Below are 25,447 nucleotides of genomic sequence, written 5' to 3'. Positions count from 1 at the left end.
ATAGTTAGAAGAGGAATTTAGTCTTCAAAAGGATACAATGTTTCTTAAAGTAATTTTTTTTTAAAAAAAGGAAAGGTTTAAATTGTCTGTTTAAAATACTAAGAAATCAATGTGGTTACTTTTACTGGTTTTCTAGTTTTTTCTCTTTATATTATCATCAGTTGGAAGGTTTTCCCAAACCAATATAGAAAGAAAACCATGGAGGCCACTTAAAACAGAGCCATTCATCCTGTAAGCAGCTGTCCAAGTCTTCCCACTTTCTTTCCTTTAGTAAGGGTGGGGTGTGTGCAATGAGGCCGTTGTTCCTCTGGGGTGAGAATTACTTGATTGTGCAAAGGTAAAGATTGCCCTTGACCTCTTCTAATCTGTTTTCTCAAGAAACTCAAAAATTCATTGGAGGAGGAGGAAGGGAAGGCAGTAAATGAAGTTATCTTCTTTAGCTGCTCATGTAGTCCAACACCTCTCTCGTTATGTTCATCTTCATGGTGCCTCTAAAAATGAAAGACAAGAAAAATGAAGAGTGGAGTTGGGATTAACCAGTTTCCTCTCCTACCAATCTGAAGTGACCAGAAGGGTCCACCATTTCCCCAGTCTGACCTAGGGAGAATGAATGCTATTCTTCTTTTCTTAATCCTCCCCCTTTTTCCCCATGTCAGTCAGGGAACCAAAGCCTAACCAAGAACTTAGACAGGGCTTCTTTGAGTTTACATATTTTCCCTGGTTATTTCACAGTATTTATTTAATTAGCTGTTGCGACTCAAATCTGGAAGTGTATTTGGACTTCAAGATCCTCAGCAGTTGAAGCAACTAGTTTTTTATTGATGCTGTATCAACCTTTATAGCCACTGCTTAAAATTGGTTAGGTTCTCTTAGGTGTCAAATAAGAAATACTCCTTCAGCTCAGGCTTGAAAACATCTTTCTTAGTCTCTTAACTCTCCTGTTGGTGATGTGACAAATAAAATATTAGGCTGTCACTATTACAAGATTCCTTTGAGGCTTCAAAAATTTTCTCCACTGTTGGAAAGATGACATGAGAAATTTGCTATTGCAGTTGGTATTCAGACTGTGGAGGGATTTTGTTCTTCAGGCTGCAACCAACATTTTATTTTTTGCATGCAAGCTTTTTAGATTTATTTAAGCGAAACTAATTTCTCTTATTGCCCAAGAAGCAACGTACAACATACACCCAGGAACGGCAATTTTGAGGTGTATTTCATCCTTGATTACATGCCCTGAAAAGATCTAAGCCTCACAATTGACTGTAGTACAAATTCTGTTGGATATTTATCTTTCGTTTGGGTTTTCAGTGGCTGAGGTTCATGAGGAATCCCCTGTCCCCAAAGGAGCTCATGGGGGTTTCCCCTTTAGTCTTAGACAGATGCAAGGCTATTGCTTAATAACCAAGGGTTCCTGTGCAGACACCTTTGGTTTTTCTCACATCAGGGGTGGGTACAAAAGCACTCAGAGCAGTTGGGTCATGAAGTTTAATGTCTCAGCAAGAGGACTTTGAATACTTGATATCATTTGTGCTACTACTAAACCTAAAAAAGCTATTTGTGATGTATAAACACAAGGGGCCCTCGAGGTTTTTTTTTTGGTTTTCTAGTTTGGTTTTTTGATTTGGTGCTTGTTATTTTGTTTGTTTGTGAATTTGAGTGGGGGGGTCATTTGTTTGGTTTTTGTTTTGTCGTGCAGAAAGGCTACATTTGTCTTTGTCAATCTTTTGCATGATCATAGCAATTTCAGAAAGCTGTTTTAAAACATGGATTTTTTTTCCTCAAAAGGTGTTTTTAAAGGTATCCTAAATTAACAAGCTTTCTTATTACTTTGTGGATTGTTGCATTCAGTGCTGAGCTTCTTTGTTGCAATGGTCTGGATTTTTTGATAGGAAGTTAAAAATAGTTGCTTTCCATCCACCAATAACTTCAGTTGTCCAAAAAAAAAAAACAAAAAAAAAAAAACAAAAAAAAAAAAAAAAAACACCAAACAAAACAAAAACAAACAAACAAAACAAACAAACAAACAAAACACCAGCAAGTGTAAATAGTGATCATTTTTGGGAAATCTTGTAGCCTTTATTAGTATTTGTAAAGTGTTTTCTGAATCCAAAGTTACATTTAATTCAGTGTGAGAATTTGTTTTAAATAGCATCAGCTCTTGATAATAGAGCTTCAGGAGTTTTCCAGCTTTGTTTTATTGCTTTAAAGCACTAAAACAACTTGTCTTTTAGTAAACAGATGTTGTACAATAGGTGGAAGTTTCTCATCTATAGTCATTGTGTGACTAAATTGAGTTCTGCATTCATTTTGCTAACATGCTTTTGAGAGAGTTTAATCTGGGCAGGTAGGAGGGGCACTTGTTAGCAATGGGAAGGTTTACAAAACTGACTGTGAATCAGTCCCACTGTCACTGGAATTGTCACTGTTGGAAACTTCAGATTCTGACAGATTGGTGTCATAAGCTGTGTGTCTACTGACTCATCACCACTAATTTTTCCACCAGTCACTTTTGATGAAGGCTATTTTGAAAGAGTAGTTATGGCAGCTGTTTCAAATGTATCACAAGGAATGTGCACGTTAAACACAGTAAGACTGCTAATAAAAATACTGCTATCCGTGCTATGTTTTGTGATTTGTTTCTATGTCAGTAACATCTTTCCTTGTTAAAAAATGAGCAGTGTTTTTTCTTGGCAAAAGCAAAGCCAAAAAAAGCCACTAAACCCCCAAAATGAACAACAAATACTAAAAAAAAAAGCCTCAACCCAAAACCACAAAGTGAGAATAATTTGAATATTGCATAGACACTGTCATCATGCTTTTTATATTAACAAGGGCCAGTTACAAAGCTTGTGTTGTGCTGTAGGACAGAAGCATTTAAAACTCTGCAGCTCCCTGATCCATCTCCAGCCATATGCTGCTGTTCATGAGGTGGCTGTGTATAGTGGCATTAAAGTAACAGATGTCAGTCACAGATAGGGAGGCAGGAAGAGGGGAGATGATTCTACCAAATTACCAATCCAATTTCTCTTACCTTCTCTGTGTTCAGAGAGTGACCTAGTTTCATGGGTTGTCTTTTTTACCAGTCTGAGATAGATGGATGAAACAGGCTTTAGTAGGTGTGTTTGTCCCATGTATTATTTTTAAAGTACATGTGAATGCATTGTGTCCTTGTAGAGTCTCAGAAACAAACCATCCCTTTAAGGCCTGTGAAGCTGGATTTCTTAAGCTGTGGCTTAAAACTTGCTCATTAGAAGCTTGCATTTCCTTAAAAATTGTCATTGCTGAGCCTTGGCAGCTGCTGTGGTATTAAATCAGGTTCTGAGAAAAAGCAGCCATATCAGCCATGACAGACAAATGTTTGTGGGATTTATTAAAGTGTTCAGTCTTCAAACTGAATCATTAAAATACATTTACCTTTAGGTGCTATACTTATGACCTCAAGCTATGTCTGGACTATGTTTTCATTCATTTTAATACAATTTAAAGGAGGGTGAGTTTGACAGATATTCTGAGTAGCCCGTCTGTGGTGTTTAAGCAATGACTTTGCGTTTTTTCAGCATCTGTAAATTCTTAGGCAGTTTATCAGCAAACGAAAGCCATGTTTAACTATGTTCAACTGGAATTGTAAAAGAAAAATACAATCCTAGGTGTCTGAGAGATAGCAAAATTCCTGTAGCATTTTGATGCTGTTCTTATTTCCCCAAACTGTCTGTTTGAAATTACATTGCTTTCCTAAGTATCTGAAAATGTAAATTTGGGGTGGGCACAGAAATTGTCAAATGAATGGTATATTGAAAAAAAATTTATTCAGCTAACAGTCCAAGATGTTGGATGAAATGTAACAGCTTTCAATCCCCCACCAAGACCCACAGATTAAATAATGTCTGTTGAATCCTTTGTATGTATGACTAATTGAAACAAATGTTAAAGGTCCTGTTCAAACACAGTGGGTTTGGATTGATCAACTGTTAGTTGTTTTAAAAAGATATATAAAGAAAAAAGCAATTTAAAAATATTGAATAAATTTGAGTGATTTGCTAGATGATAGAATTCATCTCTGTACATTTAATCAGAAAACTGCAGCAGTAAAGAACACATTTGAATGTTTTTTAATTGTTTATGCATTAATTAGGCTACAGAAAGTGAAGCTGGTGATATGGATCTCAGTGGATTGCCAGAGACAGCAGTGGATTCTGAAGATGATGATGATGAAGAAGACATTGAAAGGGCATCAGATCCTTTGATGAGTAGAGATATTGTTAGAGACTGCTTGGAGAAAGACCCAATAGACAGGACAGATGATGACATTGGTAAGTATTGCGGTGTAGTAAAATCTTGTCAAACATGTTCTTCTTCACCTCCAAAATTTGACTTATTGAGCTTGCAATTTTATTTTAATTGTTGGCCTTTGTAGTTGGCAAGTTTAGTGTTTATTGTTACTGGTTTTTTAGTAAGTATATATGTAATGTGAACAAGTACAGCCAAAGAAGAGGAAATCACATATAATATGGGTGAAACCTATTACTTGCTGGCCCTTCTGATCTCAAACTTCAGATTCTAATTGATATCAGAGCAGGTTTATGCAGGAAACGTCATTGAAAAGTGGAAAACAGACAGAACTTTGGCAAAGGCGACATTAATGTCAACACTGCTTCTCACAGTATATTTTTAATTGTCAGTTGTGACATTGTGACTTGACATTTGTTGCAAACATTGGAGTCTTTAAAACCTTAACATAAATGTGCATCTAATCAAACTAATTTGCTATGTTAGCATACCAGTAAATACATTGAAAGCAAAGCAGAACTAGAATCCAAGTTTTAATCTAAGCTGTTTCACTAGGTGAGATATTTTTCTTTTATTGAAGTATGACTAAATGATGATTAAGGCAGATTATCAGATGATTAAGGGACTAGAGCATCTCTTATGCAAGGAAGGTCTAAGAGGACTGTGAGACTGTTCAGCCTGGAGAAGACTCAGGGGATCTCATTAATGTATACAAATACCCTGGGGTGGGAGTGTAAAGATGATGGAGCCAGAGTCTTCTCAGTGGTGCCCCGTGAGAGGACAAAGGGCACAAACTAAAACACGGGGGGCTTCATCAGAGCACTAGGAAATGCTTTTTTTTACTGTGACTGAGCACTGGGAGAGGTTGTCCAGAGAGGTGTTAGTATTCCTCCTTGAAGATATTCAAAAGATGTTTGGATGTGTTCCTGGGCAACTGACTGTAGGTGGCTCTGCTTGAGCAGGCAGGTTTGACCAGGTGACTTCTGGAAATCCCTTTTAACCACAACTTTTCTGTGATTCAGAGTAAATAAAAAAATAGGGAAAAGATGGGGTCGTATTGAATTCTTTCAGTAGACATTTTAGATCAAACTGGATGCAGAAACATTTTAAGAGCATATAATCACTTGGCAGGACTACTTCAGTTGTGTTCTGTAGTTATGAACGGTTTAAAAAATGAAAATACAGGAAGCTCACCGTTGAGTACAAGTGCAACTCAAGTGCATGTACAAGACAGAGCAGCAGTACTGTCCTTTAGGACAGTAATCCTGTCTGGTCCATCTGAGAGGAACCATCAAGTACAATTTACTGTTAAGCCTAGCCTAGCCTAGGAAGGGATGGCTTTACCAAACAACTTGCTAAGTTTTGTGAAATTTGTCTTGCTGTGTTTTACATAATCCTGTTCTAGTCACAATGAAATTGTTGGCCTGACTGGCGTATTAAAAATATCATTGGTTGTATTCAGAGCTCTTGGTTACATTAACAATTCTTCCATTATGCTGACTTTTCCTTTGCTGGGTTTCTATTGATGATATGACCAGCCAGTCTGCCTCTACAAAATACCCAGTAATTAAAACAGGCCACTGTACATGATTTATTAGTATACAGAAACGATTGTGTAGCATTTTAGCTTAAGCAGCCTCAGGCATCTTGCTGAAGAACTGTCTTTACTGTGCTTTGTTGTTTTGACATGCACGACTCAGTGGGCTTTTTCTCCTTCAGAACAACTACTGGAATTCATGCATCAATTGCCTGCTTTTGCCAACATGACAATGTCAGTGAGGAGAGAACTCTGTGCTGTAATGGTGTTTGCAGTTGTGGAGAGAGCAGGAACTATTGTACTAAACGATGGGGAAGAGGTCAGTAGAAGTTGCTTTTCACTCCCCTATTATACCAAACATCCCAGATTCCACACGGTTAAGGTCCTCTTTTGTTACTTAAAAATAAAAAAAGAAAAGGAAAAAAATAAAGGCAATATTCAGGTAAATCAGGCCTCTTTGTGTTCTGGATTTTCTGAAGGCTTTTGTTTAATCACTCACACATTTCTTAAGCAATAAAAACAAAAGAAAACATTCTCTGTACTGTACAAAATTCTTCCTGTCCATTTGAGCTCATCTGGGGGCTTTATTTCGGTGTTCAAGTGCTGTTTTAAAACTTCCTTTATTTTTTTTTCACAGTCTTACATGACCTCTTAATATTAAAGGTAAACTTAGGATCCCATTTTTCTTGAACTGAAAATAGCTGTACATTAAGGAAAATGACCTTGTAAAATTTTAATAGGTGCTAAAAAATAACTTTTGCTTTAGAACAATTGTCAGAGTTGTATTTCTATAGTATGATATTAAAAAGTTAAGTGATTTGGTCTTCATGTATCCTGCAATGTTTGATTTGTAGCTGGATTCCTGGTCAGTCATTTTGAATGGCTCTGTGGAGGTGACATACCCTGATGGAAGAACAGAGATACTGTGCATGGGGAACAGCTTTGGTGTTTCCCCTACAATGGAAAAGGAATATATGAAAGGAGTGATGAGAACCAAAGTGGATGACTGCCAGGTAGAGTGTCTGTGGTGCATACAAATTCACCCCCACATTAGTGTAGTGCAACCCAATAACGAGACCCAGATTTATTTTAAACTGAATATATGTGAAATACCCAGTGAGTAACCCTGGACAGTGTTTGGCAGTTTGGCTCCTGCATGCCCACAGTCTGGGAAATTGAGTTACCTCTGTCTGGGTAAGGGATCATTCTGCATGAAGATGTTTGTCTACATGTTTTTTCCAGAATATGAGGGCCACCAGCCTCTTCCATACATCCATTGCTTTTGGTGTTCCTTAGTAGGATCTCAAGGTCCATCAGCCATTCCAGGCTCTTTTACTTCTGCAGCTAATAGCCATTATTCCTTACTCAGCTCAGCTACAGAATATTAGAGTAACACAAACTTTATCTCCTGTGGTTGGAGTGAAAGATCTAATTTTGGCTAATCTGACCTTTCAAGGAAAAATCCTTGACGTTTGCTGTAATACAAGCAGTCAGATGTAAATAATGCTTTTCATAGCATAAGGCTACTGGCTTAATCTGGTTATGTGGTTGCTATTTGCTTATTCCCATCCAGAAAATAATAGCAGAGCTGTGGGTAAATTAAGCATTTTGCTTGGTCTTGATGGCTAATTAGCTTCAAGTAGATGACCTTTGAAAGGGGTGAAAATGTGTGTTAATTGAGTCACCTGGTCTAGCTTGACCATCTAACTCCCAAAATGTGCATAAATGGTTTCTTGTTAGGGTAATGTTTTCAGAAAATCCAGTGTGTGACTTCTGTTTCAGCTACTAATAGCTGCTGGAAAAAAGAAATGGTGTGTAAATGAATTTAAAGAGAAAATACTGTCTCTGATTCTTGGGCCCTTGTCCTAAGTATGTACGTGAGGATTTAACAGCTTTTCAATCAGAATAAACACTGTTCCTCCCAGTTAAATACCCAAATTCATATAATAAGGCAGTTTAATCTTGCCCCCAAAAAGAGATGAGTGTGTAACAATTTGTGTACAATGTAGTCTTTTTCTAATTTGTTACAGTTGGTCTTAATTCTATTTGCATAGTGTAGGTATTAGGAATATTCCTCAGATATTTATTCTTGCACTTATTCTTGGCTGAGCTGATGATTGTAGAAAATAATTTTCCTGCTGTATGCTTTAAACCAGAAGTAATTTGTTTCTTTGTGCCTGCACTCATTAATTGAATAAATGTTATTTTTCTTCATAATTGACTTCAAAATAAAATAACTATAAAAAATGAAGGTTATTTACCTAACAATAGGCACAAAAAATAAAAGCTAGGTTTTCACTTAACCATTCTAAACACCACAGAAGAGCTTTCATGTAAGAAAAAATTGAATGACTATGATACTGGCTTCATCTCTAGCAGTTGGGAGGTCAAAGCAGCTGAAGGAAAATGGCTGAGAATACTAAATCATACTGCTCTGATGAATCTTGGTCTCCTCCAACTTCAGGAGTGTAGTGGCAGTACTGTGCCTGTCTGTTCATCTGCTTGCTACTGCTGGATTGTTGGAAAGACAAATGGGGCTCACTGCAGGTTGAGGAGCTACTTTCTCTTGTCTGTTGATAGAGTACCTGCACCTTAAGTCTAAATGCTTTTCTAAAGATTTTACCTTTTAATACTGGTGCGCGATGATTCTTTCCAGTTTGTCTGTATAGCCCAGCAAGATTATTGCCGCATCCTCAACCAAGTGGAGAAGAACATGCAGAAGGTAGAAGAGGAAGGGGAGATTGTGATGGTGAAGGAGCACAGAGAGCTTGACCGCACTGGAACAAGGAAAGGTCACATTGTCATCAAGGTAAAAGGAAAAGAGAGTCTTTTGCAAAAGTCCGTGTTCTGTAAAACTCTTAACTTGGCAAGTTAGGTCTAGCATTAGTTGAGATATACATTATAGAAATGAATATTTAAAAGTGGACAGTTAATATTTCTAGGTTTTTTATAATTATGCATGTTGACAACTAGATGATTTCTATAGAGATTAATTACATCTTTTTTTACATTTTCTTATCACAATGATCAAGCTGTTATATTTGCTTAGCTCATCAGTTAATGGATGGCAGTATTCTTTCTAGTGTGGTGAGTCTTCAGTATGCTACAAGAAAACAAATTTGCATATGTTGAAAATGTGTTAGTAACTATGATTCTTTTCAATTTTTTGTTTTCAATAGGGAACATCTGAAAGGTTAACAATGCATTTGGTGGAAGAGCACTCTGTGGTAGACCCAACATTTATAGAAGACTTCCTATTGACGTATAGGACCTTTCTTTCCAGCCCAATGGAAGTGGGCAAGAAGTTGTTGGAGTGGTTCAATGACCCTAGCCTCAGGGATAAGGTGAAAATCTCCTGAATCATGTATTGCTACCATTTGCATTGAAATATAAGCTAATAAGATTAAAATATGCTTTAGAGAGAATAAGAAACAAATAACTGGTGATGTATTTTAACCCCAGAATATATGGCTAAAACTAAGAACAATTTTACTTATTTTATTTAAATATTAATGTGTTCAGGCAAGGTAAATTGCCCATGCTTGTTGTATTTTTACAACTTAGTTGCTTGCAAGTATACAGGAAGCTTTTTTACTAATAGTGAGTATTTTTATTTAGTGTAATTCAACAGAATTTTATTGCATCTCCAAGTTTGAGCATATAACTTATGTGTTTTCTGTACATCATGCTAGTTAATTCAACATGGCAAACGTGATTTTTTAAAAAAGAGAATAGAAAATTCACGCATTGTTAAGATTCTGTTGTGCTTTATGTAGCATTAAAAAAAAGCCACCAAGCCCAACTCAAATGCAAGAAAACAATCAAGTATCTTCTTCCCTAAACAAAATTTGTGTGGTGGAAGAATAAGGCACATCCAGTTTCGGTGCACTGGCAACTGAGGTTTTATTGCACTTCAAACTGTATTCCTTTATTTTTTCCTGCATGCAACTTTTTCTTATGTAAAAAAAAAAAAAATCCAAGAATTTCCAGATGCCCTTTTCTTTTTGTAAATTTGAAACCACAGGAATTATATTAGTACACATCAGAGAAATTTGGTTTTCAACTTTTATTTAAATCTGGGTATTTCTTCCAGAACTGTTAGTGTAGCTGTGCCTTGAAGGAAGGATCTTAAATATTTGACAGGCTTTGCAGCTAATACTGTTCAGAGCTATAATATTGGAGTTCACCTTTAAAGTTATGTTGCTTATCCTCCAATGGACAATCCCATCAGCCTCTAAAATGAGCCAGCACAGTTGCTTGTGTCAGTCTGAACACAGAACAGCTCTTTGTTCTGCTGCCTCAATGACCAACCTTTCCTGACCTCCAGTAGCGCAGGCAGAAAGGCGAGAGGCAGAAAACAGCTTGGGACAAGTGGAGATAGGAAGTAGGGAATAAGGAATCTGGAGGATTTTGGCTGTTTTGTACTGGTGATAGGCAGTAACAAGGGTGAAGGGGGTGAGTAAAACTTGCTGGGGATGATGAGTACTCAGGAGTATTCAGAGAGGGACACTGGACGTCCAGCCTTAGTGATGGTTTTGCCCTGAAGCAGGTTACTTGATTTTACAGCTTTAATCCTCTTTTAATGCTGTTCCTGATTTGTGACACGAGTAATGGCATTCCTCTGGAAGACATTGTTCCAGCTCCTCCCAGCTCTGTGTCCTTTGGGTGTAGATGAGTAAGTCCCAACTTTAAAAGCAGCATTGACAGTGAAGCTGTCACTGCAGTAGTTTAAAATACCTTGCGTGGTACAGCTTGCAACTTCCCAGACAATTTTAATAATTGGCAATTACCCTAAATTTAACCAGACGTTGTCTGGATTTTCCAATGTCATCCACAGTAATGAAAAATATCAAAGCTGTTTAACAGGAATGAAGTTAATCTTCAGTTTCAAAGGTGAAGAAATCTCAAGTATTTCCAACTACCCAGTGCATAGAGCTGGGTAGTTGCCTTCAGTTAGAATCTGAACTTGAGGAATTGTGAAGTGCTTGATTAGTTTGGCCATTAATTTCAGCAGCTCTTCTGAATTAATTTCTTTTCCAGGGTAAAAGGAAAACTACTTAGAAACCTTGTGGGTGGCAGGGATTGGTTTTGCATGCCTTATGTCAGACCTTTAGCACATGAGGCTGCAGAGGTTTGGATTTTGTGCAGACACAAAAAATGGACAGGGGTTAGCACTAGCTGAATAAAATTTGTATAAGACTTTGTTCTTAAGCTTTGTGTTTTGAAATGTTTAGAGATTTATCCCTACTGATTACTTTCCCAGCATAGAAGAAGAAATGCAGCTGTATTTTTAGAGGTAGAATTGAGTAGCACAGCTCTTTTGGATTCAGCATATTTTTAAAAATAGCACGGATCAATATTAATTCAAGACACCAAAACAGTTTTGTTTTATCAGGACAAGTCTTGCTGATGTTCCAGGTCAAATCACATACCAAAAGAGAGACTACTACAGTAAAATCAAATAGTTTTAAAAAATGCAGCTTTTGTTTTGTGGCTTTACCTTCATTAGTATTAAATAATAGTATTCCTTTAGATTTTTTCTTAAGAAACTGTAAAATACCAGCTAAGATTCTTCTCAGCTTGATGATCATAATTGCTTTGGGGGAGTAGCTGGTGGAAGGGAAAAAAGGAGGAGAATTGACTCTAAGAAAAGGAATTGCTGTTTTTGCTAAAACCTCTTTCCTGCTTCTTGAAGTATCTTGTTTTTCCTGCCTCTCTCAACATATAGTAACGAATTTACAGAGGTAAATGCCAAATGAAGTAAATGATGGCACATCTAAAGACTTAGGGAGGTTCAAGAGCCAATATTAAGCTGTATCATAAGCTTCATGGCCATGTGCTTGGAGAACTAAGCAGATTTGGAAATGTACATGAACAGGAAATTGTTATAGGTCAGAAATGGATCTACCTTGTTGCCTTCTACCTGTGTGCACTATTCCCTACTTAATCAGATTTGATACAGCCCATGTTTTCTGACTCACAGTATTCATTATGAAATACAGCATACAATTGCTTATACAAGTGAAAACAATTTTAGTATTTAATTTTTCTATTCTCTTGATAAATAATTGCATATTAGTGAAGTTTGATTTGGACATATGTATAGGTGCATATATATTATTTAAGATTCTAATGGAAATTTACAGGGCCTTTAATGACCAGTATTTGTAAAGGACTTGGCAGTAGTGTTGTTCTGAGTATTCCAAAATATTTATCATATCGATGAATTTTCAGGTTACACGGGTAGTATTGTTATGGGTGAACAATCACTTCAATGATTTTGAAGGAGATCCTGCTATGACTCGATTTCTGGAAGAATTTGAGAACAATTTGGAGAGGGAGGTAAGAGTGAGGGGTTTTTTCTGACAACTTGGGATAACAGGGAATACCCAGACTGTTGTTATATATAACTTCCTCTGCTCTTCTCTTGTAGAAAATGGGTGGACATTTGAGGCTGTTAAATATTGCTTGTGCTGCTAAAGCTAAACGAAGATTGATAACCTTAACAAAGCCATCTCGAGAAGCCCCTTTGCCTTTTATCTTGCTGGGAGGGTCAGAAAAGGGATTTGGAATCTTTGTTGACAGTGTAGATTTTGGTAGCAAAGCTACAGAAGCAGGCTTGAAACGTGGAGACCAGGTGTGTAATTTTAAAATTTCTCCCTCCATTACCCCTCCCCCACTTGTTTTTGTTTCCTTTCTGTTCACTACATGAAATTTTTTCAAACTTGTTTGAATTTTAGATATTGGAAGTGAATGGTCAGAACTTTGAAAACATTCAGCTGACAAAAGCCATGGAAATCCTTAGAAATAACACTCATCTGTCTATCACTGTGAAAACAAATTTATTTGGTAAGTTTGTCTGCATTGTTTGTTCTAGTTTTGATGGAGACCTAAATGATTTTTTAATAGCTTAAAATAGTTTTGTTTGAAACTCTTTTGTACCAGTGAGAATAGAAAAAGGAAACATGAGGGTCCTGAAATACCTTGGTTCATAATTGCAAAGAAAAATTTATGAGTAGAGATTTACATGAAGTGACTTCCCTCTCACAAGTGTGTGTTTCTGGATTAAGAAGAACTATTGTGACCATGTAGCTCAAACTTAAAAGATGTGCTTGTATATATAATGTTTAGTTCTCTCTCAAGAAACCTCTTCAGACATTTCAGCTGCTCAGTGGTCTTATTCTGCCTGCTGAATTTACTCATAATTTTTCAGCCCACTCTGAGTGTAACAAGCTCAAGGCTATTACAACCTTTCCTGCCAGCTCAGTGAAATGATTCTTGCTACCCTGTGTATCTGTTCTCTTCATTTTTCCCTCTAACAAGTACTAAAGTACACATGGAAGAGTCTTCAAGCAGCTCAGAATCTCAATTAGCATCATGAGTAATTAATAAATTGGGGGGTTGATTTGATTTTTTTTAGCACTGGATACTTGGATTACTTATACAATTTAGTGATGTGTTCTTTGAGTATCTCTTTCAGGATCAGGTTCTTCATTACAGGTAAGTAGGGCAGAATATTACCACAGCATGTCCCTGCACTAACTGAAGATTCAGTTTTCCTGGGTTGTCTCCAAAAGTCATTGGTCAAATCTGTTTCATAGAGACTTTTTTCTCTTTTCAGTAGAGAGTCTAATATTTGGGTTTTTTTCTAATAATTAAGACATTTCTTAATATATCTGGATATGGTTTTTTAGCTGGATGTTCTTGTTTCTCTGTGTGTAAGTTCTGTAACTATCTCTCTCACACTGGGTGTTTGAATCTCATGTGTTGCTTTACTATGTTAAAGATTATTTCTTCCTTTCTTCAGAAGTTTTTTTTAAAATTTTTTTCTGTCTTGTGGCTCCAGTGCAAATACTGAAATCAGATTACAGTACAGTCCCAGAGCAGTTACTTTCTGTGTATTGCATGCAGAATTTCTTCTCCAAAAATCCCAAAAGGAGAGTTTCCTTTTTTCAACAGCATCTTCTTATCTATACCTAATTTCTCACTCCAGCCTCTAAGTCCTATTCAACAGTACAGCTGTTGGCTGGGTTTACTCTCTTCCACTTCTGTGTGTCTTTCTTCAAGCTTTTGAAGTCTCTTGGTAATTTGTTGTACTTCTATATATTAGAGAATATTAAGGAAAAAATTAATAAATAGCAGTAAAATATAGCCCCTAATTCTTATCCTTAGTTAGTTGCCCTTGTTCCTATGTTTTTCTACAATTCCTTAGTTTTAGTTATCACTTTTCATTTATTACAAATCAACTCATCAGAGGATTTTTCCATTTTTGTATGGAGAGTTCCTCTAACACTCAGAATACATTACTTGCTCTCCAATTCAGTTTTGTTTGATTTATTTGAATATGTTGGCTTTTTTTTTTTTAAGGCTCAAAGTTGCAGTAGAAGAACTAATTTACAAATTTATCACCTATTTCTGCCTCAGGGATGACTCTTTGCTAGGGAGCTGAGGGAGAATGAGTGTTTTTTTTGTATTTTTGCCAGATGGATACAACAGCCCTGTCAAACATCCAAGGTGTCTCAGAAGTCTCTTATTTTATTTTCCTTATGGCTTTGTTGCTGTTTCCCTTCTGATTTTTTGATCCTGTTGCTAATATTTTCTTGTCCATCTGAAAGCTTTTGCTGCTGCCTCTCTGTTTAAAGCTTCCTTCTCATTTGTATTTTTCTATCTCACTTTTGTCTAACGTGCACTTTTTATACATGCTGCTGTTCTGCAGAAGCCTTTGTCCTTCTGTTGATACCATCCGTGTAACCATGTGGGCACCTGTGTATTTCTCTTCTAGGCTGGGCCAATTAACTGTTTTTCTGATTCATACTACAGAAAATGAATGCCATTTTTAAAAGCAAAAATGTTTTTAAAGTCTTATACCTGAATTAATTAAATGGTAGAATTGACAGAATATCCTAATTTTTTTTTTAAATTGTTAATATTAAACTGGTTCTGGTGCACAGAGATTTTTTACATTTTTGTCCTTTTTCTTCCCTCTCTTTTCCTGTCTTGTTCAGTTTTTAAAGAACTCTTAACACGGTTGTCAGAGGAAAAAAGGAATGGTGCTCCCCACCTGCCTAAAATTGGTGATATTAAAAAGGCGAGTCGTTATTCCATCCCTGACCTTGCTGTTGATGTGGAGCAGGTAATAGGATTAGAAAAAGTAAATAAGAAAAGTAAAGCCAACACAGTTGGGGGAAGAAATAAGTTAAAGAAGATACTTGACAAGACTCGAATCAGTATTCTGCCTCAGAAACCATACAAGTGAGTTTATTTTCCTTCTAAATATTTCCTCTGCGTTGAATGATAAGAATTGCTAATGAACATATAATTTGTGATGATACTTTTTTATTAATACAAATGTTTACGTCTGAAAAAAATACCAGAAAAAAATATTTTGAATATTTGAATAAGCATGGACTGCTAACAATGCAGCTCCCTGATTTCAATTTAGATGTATTTTGTTTCTTACAGATAAAGTAATGACACAAACAATTCTTTATGTCATTTTCTGTTTTCTTTTAAGAGGACTGTAAACTAAAATTATTTTAGAATAAATCTGCAAGTGGGTTACTTGCAAAGGGTTGGTATGAGCTATGATTTCAATGTATCCACATTCCAGTGGTCTATAAGAATTTTTATGTATGGCTGTAAGAGAGAACGAGGTTAAAAATTTTACTTGTGTTCTTTGATAGAATCGTGGGTTTTGTTGTGTTTGGTTTTTTTTTTTTTTTAATAAAAGCTAAATATGCTATCTGATAGCTTTCATTCTATGAACACATTTTAGAAATAGACTTCTGAAAATAGCTGGCAAAAATAGAAGAGTGAATTTTATATGATATTATGGGAATGTGGTTCTTGGACAAGGCAAATGGTATTGGTGGGGGGGGAAATGAATAGTAGAGGATAATTGTGTGATCACTGTTTTCTCTTGCATTTTTTCTTTCCTGTGTCCCACTAAGGAGGAAACTACTCCTAGTAAATTAAAAAAAAGACACTTGTGCTGATAATGCAGGGCTTTTTTCCTGGCAGTATTTTAAAAAAAGTTTGCTTAACTGCTGTTAGATATTGCCTATTAAATGAAAACTATTCTGAAACATTATATATAGAATGTTAGTAATAGAATGATTAATTTAATACAAATTATTATATCCAAATAATGGATGTTTCTTAAATTGATGGCAGTACGTGTCAATAGAGGAGAACCTGTAAATCCTCTTTTTATGTTGTTTGTCTTTATCATGTTTTCCTTTATTTACCTGGTCTTGCATGTTTGTTTCTTTGATGAACTGTGCATGGTTAGGTCTGTTTTTCTGCACTGGTCACTGTGGTTCATAGCATTCGCATAAAATCTTCATGTTGGGGTTTTTTTTTTTTTTTTTTTTTTTTTTTTTTTTTTTTTTTCTTTATTTCCTTTCATTTTTATACTTTTTCTATGCAGGGACCTCTTTGGGTAAGATTCAGAAAAACTTGACCTATTTTTTTTCTTTTTGTTAGCTCTACTTCATGTGTTATATATAGCAGTTTGTCTGCAGAGCCTGTTGACATTCACTTGTTTTTGTCTGCACAGTTTCTGCATAGAGATCTGGAGCTATAGACTTTAGTGTTTGTGCTTTTCTTTCCCCTGTTGTGTAGAAGCATCAATCTCATACTTCGTTTTAATTTCTAGTGTTGCATATATTAAGGGACTTTACATAGTCTCACATTTTTGCAAATAAGAAAATCAAGAGGGGTGAAAAAGCTGATTTACTCTTTAGTTAAAGTAGGTATTTAAAGACTTTATGACTCAACTGGCTTATGAGGTGAAACTGTTCACCACTTTTTGAGTGTGAAGAGTGCAGAAAGCTCCAATGCCTCGAGGATGTATCCAGACAAAACCAATCTTTAAACTGGAATGAGGTTGTTCTTAGAGGGAGCTTGTCTGCTTCATGAGACATGAAATCAGTATCAAAGTTGAATCAGTTTGAACAGGGGATAATGCCTTCCTTCAGTCTTGCTGGTTAGTCCAATAAGGTTGAATAAGTTCCCAAACTGAACAAACAGCAGCATTTCCTGTGCACCTACAGGGAAATCTTCTCTTCACTGTCAGTAAGACATCTCTTGAAGAGTTCTGGGTACAACCTGCACTGGAGCTCTTTGTTTGCTTTTCTGATGCAGAGTGGTTTTGTGGTCTGTAGGCTCAGTTGGTCCAAAAAAGGATTAAAAGGATTAAACACAATCCCCACCTCCCTCACCAGTAAAGTTCTGCCTGGTCCATAGTGCAGCATCCCAGGCAAAGCAGCAGCCCCTAGCTCTCCCTTCTGCGGCCCTGCAGATACTTCTGTCATTTCATTATCCTTTCTACCCTGTTTGTCATTCAGCAGGAAGGTTATTTCTTAGTTAATGTACTCTCTCCCTGCATGGCAGATGCATACAGAAAGCAATAGAAATGCTGTTTCCTTAAAACCACAATCTCCTTTCATTGGCATAATAAAATATTTTACCTAACAATAGACCTTCATGGAACCTGAATTTTTTTTGAGTGTTGCCCTTTTTATCTGATATTTCTAGGTTTCATGACTTGTTTGCATAAGTTAGAACTTACTCAGATTCTAGTTTAGGTTTTAAAAATAGAGTAGACTGAGTGTAAAGTAAATTATTTCCAATTTCTTATATGAGAACTTAAACTTGAGCACAATTTAAGATACTTTTATTGCTTTAAACCTAACATTTTCAGAGTTGATCCACTTTACTGAAGCTGCTTCAGTCATGACGCACAGGATAGGTATAAGATTATATAAAACTGGCAAACTGCAAAAGGAATGCATAATGCAAGTGAAACTATTAATATAAGATTCACACTGTCTTAATTTGATTTGAATTTAGAGAAAATACTGTTGCTGGCATACTTATGAAATCTGGTATATGGTAGTTTAGAATGACAGGAAAGCATTTCAAGGTACAAGAGCTGCAGGGTTTTCTGTTTACTTTCTTTTTAATGTGGAGTGGTTCCTATTTGAAAGATACAATATTGATTGCTGGCAATTCTTTTGGTTGTAGTGAAAGACTTATTTGCTTGTGGCTTAGCATGAAGGTGCTGTGTGCTGAGTAGGTCATCACTGCTTGTCACAGTATTTTGTGCCTGATGTGGAAGTACAAAAATACAAATACTCTGATTCACCTTAACTTCTGATTAAGAGAGAATCCTGTAACTTTTTTCAGTGGACTCAAGTGCTTTTGTCACTCTCATGGCTTGAGGTTTACACTTCATAAAAGTGTTCTGGTAACACAGTTATCTTGTTTTTTAAAAGCAATGCAATGAGAAAACACAACACAGATAACATACATTGCTTTCTCAAAAGCAGTTGTGTCCATGTCATTAAAAATGTGTCTTTAGTACTCAGATACTGTTCTAGCTTTCCAGACTACTGTTCAATTCATAGCACTTTAAGAAGTGGTACAAGAGTGTACTGTGTGTAGTTATTCATTGGTAAACACAAAAGGATATTGGTGCTGTAACAGCTATCAGGGTAATTATCTAGCCTTTTATTACTTCTGTTTAGGTTTTCTCAGGATGGATAGAGCACTAAGACAAAGGCTTAAGTGTCCAACATTAGAGCACAAGCGATCATTTGTGTTGCATCATTTAATTTACTAGACTGACTTAGTTGTAATGTTTGCCGTGAAGTCTAAATTCTGGTTTATGCTTTACTTAAATGTGTAGATACAGATGTAGATGTGCTTGGCTTTTAGAAAGGCCTTGCCTATACTTGCTACATTTTTAATGCTTTTCACTTACTATAATAACTGCTATTCAACATTTTGCACCCTCCGAGTATCTTACTAAGGATTTTGATCTGTATATTTAGAGAAAAGTTCAGTGGCTGTCTCCAGCTCTACATCTTGTGGCTGATGTTCTGCTTCATTTTATTATGAACTCAGTGTCTACTATAATATGATGATAGCTCTGTCTTTGATCCATCTAGCACTACTGACCTCCTGTGGGACCCTGCCTTACACTATTTAATGGACAAAACCCTTCACCTTTGTCACAGAATATTTTATTTACAGCTGTCAGGTACTTTGGAGAGGATACTGATAGCAGCCAAGTGTGGCTGTTCAGCTTAGCCTTCCCTGGCATCACTTCAGTCACACTGAGTGAAGAGAAACTCAGAGATGTGATACAGGGCAGGAAAAACAAGTCATCTCAAACGATCCTGTCTTATCTGTCTGTAGAAAGATCTTATATAGTATGGCTACAATATATCACAAATATAGTTGCAAATCCTGTCTGTGGTGGGGTAAAAAATCTGTGAAATTCAGGCTTGAAAACAGCCTGAACTGAGGAGACAGCAGTGCTGCTCGGAGTTTGGGCGATGGGGTGGTGCAAGAATGATGAGGTGTGTACCACCTTTTTGAATGAACATATTGGTGAAAACCATTAAGAAATGAGCCTACCAGCACCTCAGGGCTTAGTGGTAAGGATCTTCTGGCAGTGCAAACAGGCAAATTGAGTCACCCTGAGTGGACTGTTGACAAAGCAAGTCCTGTTCCCTGTCGAACCTTCTAAATAGCAGTTGCTGTAGTAACAATTGAAAGTATGAAAATGTAGCAATAGAGACATCACTGAATCCCTCTAGTGTAGCCAAGCTCTGAATGTCTGTCAGTCCTGATTTTCTTTCTTTCTGGATGCAGTGACATTGGAATTGGCCAGTCTCAGGATGACAGCATTGTGGGACTGAGGCAAACAAAGCACATTCCTCCTGCTTTACCTGTCAGTGGAACCCTGTCATCCAGTAATCCCGACCTGCTGCAGTCTCATCACCGCATCTTAGACTTTAATACTACTCCAGGTAAGAGTCTTGTTGTTCTTGACTTTTTAATTTCCTTTCATAGTTCAGTTTTTTTGTGTGGATTTGTAGAATCTGAAGAGGCATGTGAGTTTTTATTAACTTTTTGCTGTCACACACAAATTTAAGTAGTCACATATTCATGGGTTAGGATTTGTTACATATGCTACAATACACTTTACACACATGTAATAGATGTGTGTTTTTCATGTATGCTGTATACAGAGTGCTTCTTACTGACTGAATATTCTTGGTCAGTAAAACCATGTTTTGCTTGGTATTTTATAATTCACCCCATGGATCATTGTTTACAAGCCTGCAATATTTTCAAATGGCATAGCAGATCATTAGCTTATAGTAAAGGGAAAGTATGTTGGACACAAGACATTTATTTCAGTCCTTTTCTGAACAGACTTATATAATTGGTACTACATTTGTAAGGGACAGAGTTTCAAAGTTTCTTGTTAGTCACCCTGCCCTACAGCTGTATGCCAAATTCTTAGAATATAAAATCCCTTTCTGAAATAGATAAAAAATGAACACATTTAGAGAGGATCAAAGCACAGGGGTGAGTGAGGGAGAAAACGGGGAGAATATGAGAAACTTGAGAGCCTTATCTTATAAGAAGGGTTTAGCTGGAACTCCTGGTAGGGTTGGGATTTGGGCTCTTATCTGGCTGCAGGAAAGTTCTTAGTGGGAAACCTTTCCTGAGTTAAGTATCCAAATCTTTGCTATTAAAATACAGCTTCTGGAGCAGGATATAGTGATGGTAGCTCTGCAGACACTTGGTTATTTTAGCCTAATCTTTAAAGAATTACTCAAAAGTAGAACTGAAAATACAGTGCCCTTCTAAGACTGAGGGATTTCAAATATTACCTAAAGGATTGGCTAAAGGAACAATGTTTAAATATCAGCCTATCACACTGGCCAAGTTGGTGCAATCATTGTGCTTGAAACTGTGATATTGAGTGTTACTTCGTCTCAGGTGTTTTAGGGCTAGAGGAATTTGCAAAGAGATGGTTTATGATTTTTGCTCCAGTGTCTAAGATTGATCCTGACTGGAAGGTGGATATTTTCTGTATTTTATCTAATGACTAGTGCCTAGCACCTTGCAGCTGTTCTTTATCAGCAAGAGCCTAGCTTTCCATTAGGACTTTTTCTATGGGTGAAAATTCCATTCTCTAGCTTGCCACTTGCCTAGACCAGACAGTTCTAGTCATGCAATGTTTTAACAGTTTTTCCATGTCTTTGTAGAAAATGTATTTCTTCCTCATAAAAAAAAAAATTGTTTTTTTTCTTTTCTTTTTTTTGCTTAAAATTTGCCTGAATGCCCACACATGGAATGTTTTTAAAGTAATTCTCAGGCAAATTTTTTTTCCTGTGTGGAAAGGAAGTAAAAGGGTCCTTGAAATGAAAAACAAATACCATAAGGGCTTTAGAGATGCCTGCATTGTATATAGAAGAGTTGAATTATATCTCTGTATATTTCAAGACTTGAAAAAATTAAAGCCTGCCATTTTAATTCCTTTTACTACCGTGGTCTAAATTAAAGATGGAAATGGAGGCAGCTTGCAAGAAATTGAATGCACTGGAGGAGAAAGAGAAGTTGGTAGAGCAGCTGTCCTTTGAGGCTTTGAGAAATATCCCTCAGGATAGAAAATAAAATAACTTGCTTCTTTTAGAAGAGTGGTCTTTGAGGAGAAAGTGTGAACAGCTTGAAATCTGCAAGGAGTCATTTTAGTTTCTCTTCTGATTGGCTCAGGCTGTCTCAAATATACTTTTAAAGGTTTATTTTTAAATGTTCAATAGCACTTTGATTTCTCTTTTCTTGTGCTGCCTTTGCTATTTGATTGGAAGTCAAAATAATAGAGTAATGATGAACTGCCAGTCACTGGTATTTTTTCTTTCTCCTTACAATCTTTCTAAGGGAATAGATTCCTATCATACAGCATTGCATTCTTCAGGCTGTCACTCCAGTTTCTCTTTTGGAAAACCAGTGAAGGGGGTGATTACGATTCTCTTCAAGTGTTTTATTTAAAAATTAGTGGGCTGAATTACTTGCTACCATTGCTAGAGCTGCAATCATTTCACTTGCTGGCAGACGTCTGTGTATTCTGTGTAGAGCTTTTGCTCCCAGCTCTGATAGGAGGGCAGCCTGAGAAGTTGGGTGGTAAAATGCAGCCCAAAGATGGGACTCCTCTATTTGCTGTCCTCTGCATTTCTTCATATTGACTTCAGTGACCCAGCAGAGCAGGTTATTTTCTTGTTGCACAAAACACTTTATTTCTAAATAAAACCATTTAGCAGTTTCTCACCTTGGTATTGTTTACAGTAGCTTCTCAACTTTACAGCATTTCTTTGGCAAATATTTCTGTAACAGCAAGAGGCAGCAAGATCTAGAGAAGGGTCTGGTTTTTAATAACTTCTCCAAGAGGCTGTGTCTTTGGCATCTGCCTTCCTCCAGATCCCAAAATTGTAGAAAGTATTTCAGAAAATATTCTGCTCTGTATCCCTCTTCAATTAATTACTGAAGGAAGATGGGTCAGTGTAGAGTTGGTGATAAAAGGCAGAATTGGCTTGCTCATTATAAAGTATTTGTACTTTTGACTCAAATGCTTAGGAAGGGCTAAAACCTGACATCCTTTATGTGTAACTGATGATGTAATCACAGTTCTAGTGTGTTCTGGTATTAGTACTTCTCAAATCGCAAAAAACTACTGTAAGCCTAAAAGTTACAGGCTTAGTTGCATGAAATTTGTAAAATAATATATTTAAGCCTTTGTGGCATGTAAATGAACTCATGTCAGAGAGATTTGTCTTAATGCTTTCCAAATTATTATTTTGGAAACATGCGAGAGCAGTGGAGAGGTGTTAAGTTTTGTTCTTTTGTCAAAAAATTTCTGCTGCTGAACAGATCTTGTATATGTTATGCACATTCAGGTCTTGTGAAAAAACAAAACTCTAGTTGTCCCAAAGTGAGTATTTTAATTTGGCAGCTGTTTTTTCAATATTTTTTTATGGTAGTAATTTCAGAATCCTTCATTTGGAATGCTTTCTATTATATTTTGTTGCTCTTATGACCTCTTTGATTTAAAAAAATATTTTTAAGAAGAAACATTTTAAAGAGAAATGACTAGATGTCATGCCTCACAAAACTAGAAATGCTTATTTGTAACAGAGGGAAGAAATTAAATTAATTGAAATACTTGTCAGTTAAAAATGTCTGATGTTACAAAACCCAGTGGTGGATGGCTGTGTAAGTTTTATTTTTTTTCTTAATAATACTGTGATAACCAAAATTCCATTGATCTGTGGGTCTGGATTTCACTACATGCATAAAAATAAGAAAATACGTGTGGATTTCCGTATAGCTTATGGAAATATCAATTCCAGTTTTAGTCTGGTAGTTTTCCAGATTTCCTAAAAACCAATTCACTGTGAGTTTCCTGTCATCAGTCACTTCAAACCGGTATATATATAGAACTTCAATATTTGTGAAGGGGTTTTTTTAACCTATCTGCCTTAGTTCCTAATTAGTAAAATACTAGCACAGAGAAATAAAGAGCAAAGTTTTTAGTCTGTTTCTGACTCATTTATTACTATGATGTAAATGTATCAATAACATAATATTTCTGATGATTGAGTACTTGGATGTATCAATAATACTACACTTTGTGTACACTTGCATGCTGGCTATTACACAATACAGGACTATTACCTATCCTGGCCACTTGGATTTCCTGCCTTTCCTTTGTGTGTGATGTGTCAGAGTTAGGTAAATTAATCTATTATGACACTCCAAATTTGTAATGGCTTAAACTTCTCACATGTCATTGTATATGATAGTTTAGTTTAATGTCTGATTTTTCTCAGACTTAAACAGAATCTTTCAGGACTCAACACTTGTGAAAATAAGACTTCTCATTGGTTCTTGTGTCCAAACTTCGAAAATGTTAACATGCTTTTATGGCTAACTGAATTCTTTTCCTGGATGTTAGTAGAACCAATTGAAGTGAAAACTGATAACAGTAATAATTAAATTCAATGTGACTAGCTCGTTATTATACCATTAAGTTTTTATTTTTCTTTTCTTACTCAATTGCATAACTTACTTGTAATTTTTTCCAGACCTACCAGACCAAGTTCTGCGAGTTTTTAAGGCAGACCAGCAAAGCCGCTACATAATGATCAGCAAGGACACAACAGCAAAGGAAGTGGTCATCCAGGCCATCAGGGAGTTTGCTCTCACTGCAACCCCTGATGCATATTCACTATGTGAAGTCTCTGTCACACCTGAGGGTGTCATCAAGCAAAGGAGGCTTCCTGATCAGCTGTCCAAGCTTGCTGACAGGATACAGCTGAGTGGCAGGTAAGATGGAGACTGAGCTAAAGTTGATTATGCCAGTTTAAGTCAAAATCTTGTTAAAGGAGTGTTACTTAATTATTTAATGTTCTGTTTCTTTGCAACATTGCTGTTTATGCAACTTCTCACTAATACTCAGGCTGGTGAAGTCCAGTTTATTCTCAGATTCCAACTGGATCATTGCTGTAACTCTGGACACTAATTGGGTATATTGTATCTAGTGTGTTTTTCTGAATTTCATTTTTACAGGTATTATCTGAAGAACAACATGGAAACAGAAACTCTTTGTTCAGATGAAGATGCTCAAGAGTTACTAAGGGAAAGCCAAATTTCCCTACTACAGCTCAGTACTGTTGAGGTGGCTACCCAGCTCTCCATGAGAAACTTCGAGCTCTTCCGTAATATTGAACCCACAGAATACATAGATGACTTGTTTAAACTCAAATCAAAAACAGGTTGCACTAATCTAAAAAGGTTTGAAGAGGTGATAAATCAAGAAACATTCTGGGTGGCTTCTGAGATTCTAAGAGAAACCAACCAGCTGAAGAGGATGAAGATCATTAAGCATTTCATTAAAATAGCACTACACTGCAGAGAATGCAAGAACTTCAACTCGATGTTTGCCATCATTAGGTACTGTCCACTAATAATTTTACTTCTAAGTAAAAAGCAAAGTCTTACTTATGTTTGTCTTAAAAAAAATGTACTTAATTGAGTAAACCAGTTCATACTGCTAACATCAACACTTAGCAGTCTGCTGAGTCTGAGGGTCTTTTCTGTAATCTGAAATGTTTTCTGTAATGCTGAAATATTATTTGAAATGCCACTGTTACGCAGCTCCTGCTGAAGATTGCACAGCAAGGCATGGCACTAGAGAAACTAGTGCACTTAAAGACAAAGACCAAGAGAAACAACAGATATATACAGGAAAACCACACAATTGTTGCAAATGAATGGGTTAATTTCCCCAAAGCAGCTCATTTTTAACCATACTGCCTAGTATCTTAAATTCATTCAGCCATGATAGGTTGCTTTTGGTTTTCTTTGTATGAGCAGTTTCTTTCATGGAACTCTGAAAAGAATCAGTAACAGACCATAATATAGTCTGTAAATAAGGATCTTTTAATAAGAATTTTAAAATGTACTGAAAATTTCAGAAAACCTTTTTTAGTTTTGGAATGAGAAGGAAGAGAGAAAATTCTAATGTCTATGTTTATACACATTTTTTAAAACCCAAACAAAAACGAACAATCCCCCCATATTGTGTCTCATGACAAAGCTCAAATAAGTTGCAGTAAACTGACAGTGTTATCACTGTCTTTGACACAAGCTCTTGTCATCGTCTGGACATTCAGTCAACAGATTGAATGTGACACTTTTCCTGAAGATGAGTAGGTTTGAATACTATTCAGCAAATGGGACAAGTTCCAAAGTCAAGGATTC

At 36.3% G+C, this 25,447-nt stretch overlaps 1 protein-coding gene across 5 annotated transcripts in view; it reads left to right on the top strand.

The window, feature by feature from the left end:
* RAPGEF2 (Rap guanine nucleotide exchange factor 2) overlaps positions 1-25,447 on the top strand; it is a 180,940-nt gene that overhangs the window by 139,943 nt on the left and 15,550 nt on the right. For all 5 annotated transcript variants that reach the window (XM_083860976.1, XM_083860974.1, XM_083860975.1 and 2 more), the window contains 12 exons: positions 4,133-4,310; positions 6,007-6,143; positions 6,679-6,837; positions 8,481-8,633; positions 9,004-9,168; positions 12,059-12,166; positions 12,258-12,461; positions 12,565-12,673; positions 14,830-15,076; positions 19,487-19,644; positions 23,770-24,010; positions 24,254-24,637. In XM_083860976.1, the coding sequence (XP_083717102.1) occupies positions 4,133-4,310; positions 6,007-6,143; positions 6,679-6,837; positions 8,481-8,633; positions 9,004-9,168; positions 12,059-12,166; positions 12,258-12,461; positions 12,565-12,673; positions 14,830-15,076; positions 19,487-19,644; positions 23,770-24,010; positions 24,254-24,637 (2,243 nt within the window). The remainder of the gene's footprint in view (positions 1-4,132; positions 4,311-6,006; positions 6,144-6,678; positions 6,838-8,480; positions 8,634-9,003; positions 9,169-12,058; positions 12,167-12,257; positions 12,462-12,564; positions 12,674-14,829; positions 15,077-19,486; positions 19,645-23,769; positions 24,011-24,253; positions 24,638-25,447) is intronic.

Source organism: Zosterops lateralis (genome assembly GCF_965231275.1).
Source record: "Zosterops lateralis genome assembly, chromosome: 5".
NCBI classification, from domain to species: Eukaryota; Metazoa; Chordata; class Aves; order Passeriformes; family Zosteropidae; genus Zosterops; species Zosterops lateralis.
Note: the sequence above shows the minus strand (reverse complement) of the source record. Positions and strands in the feature narration are given on the sequence as shown.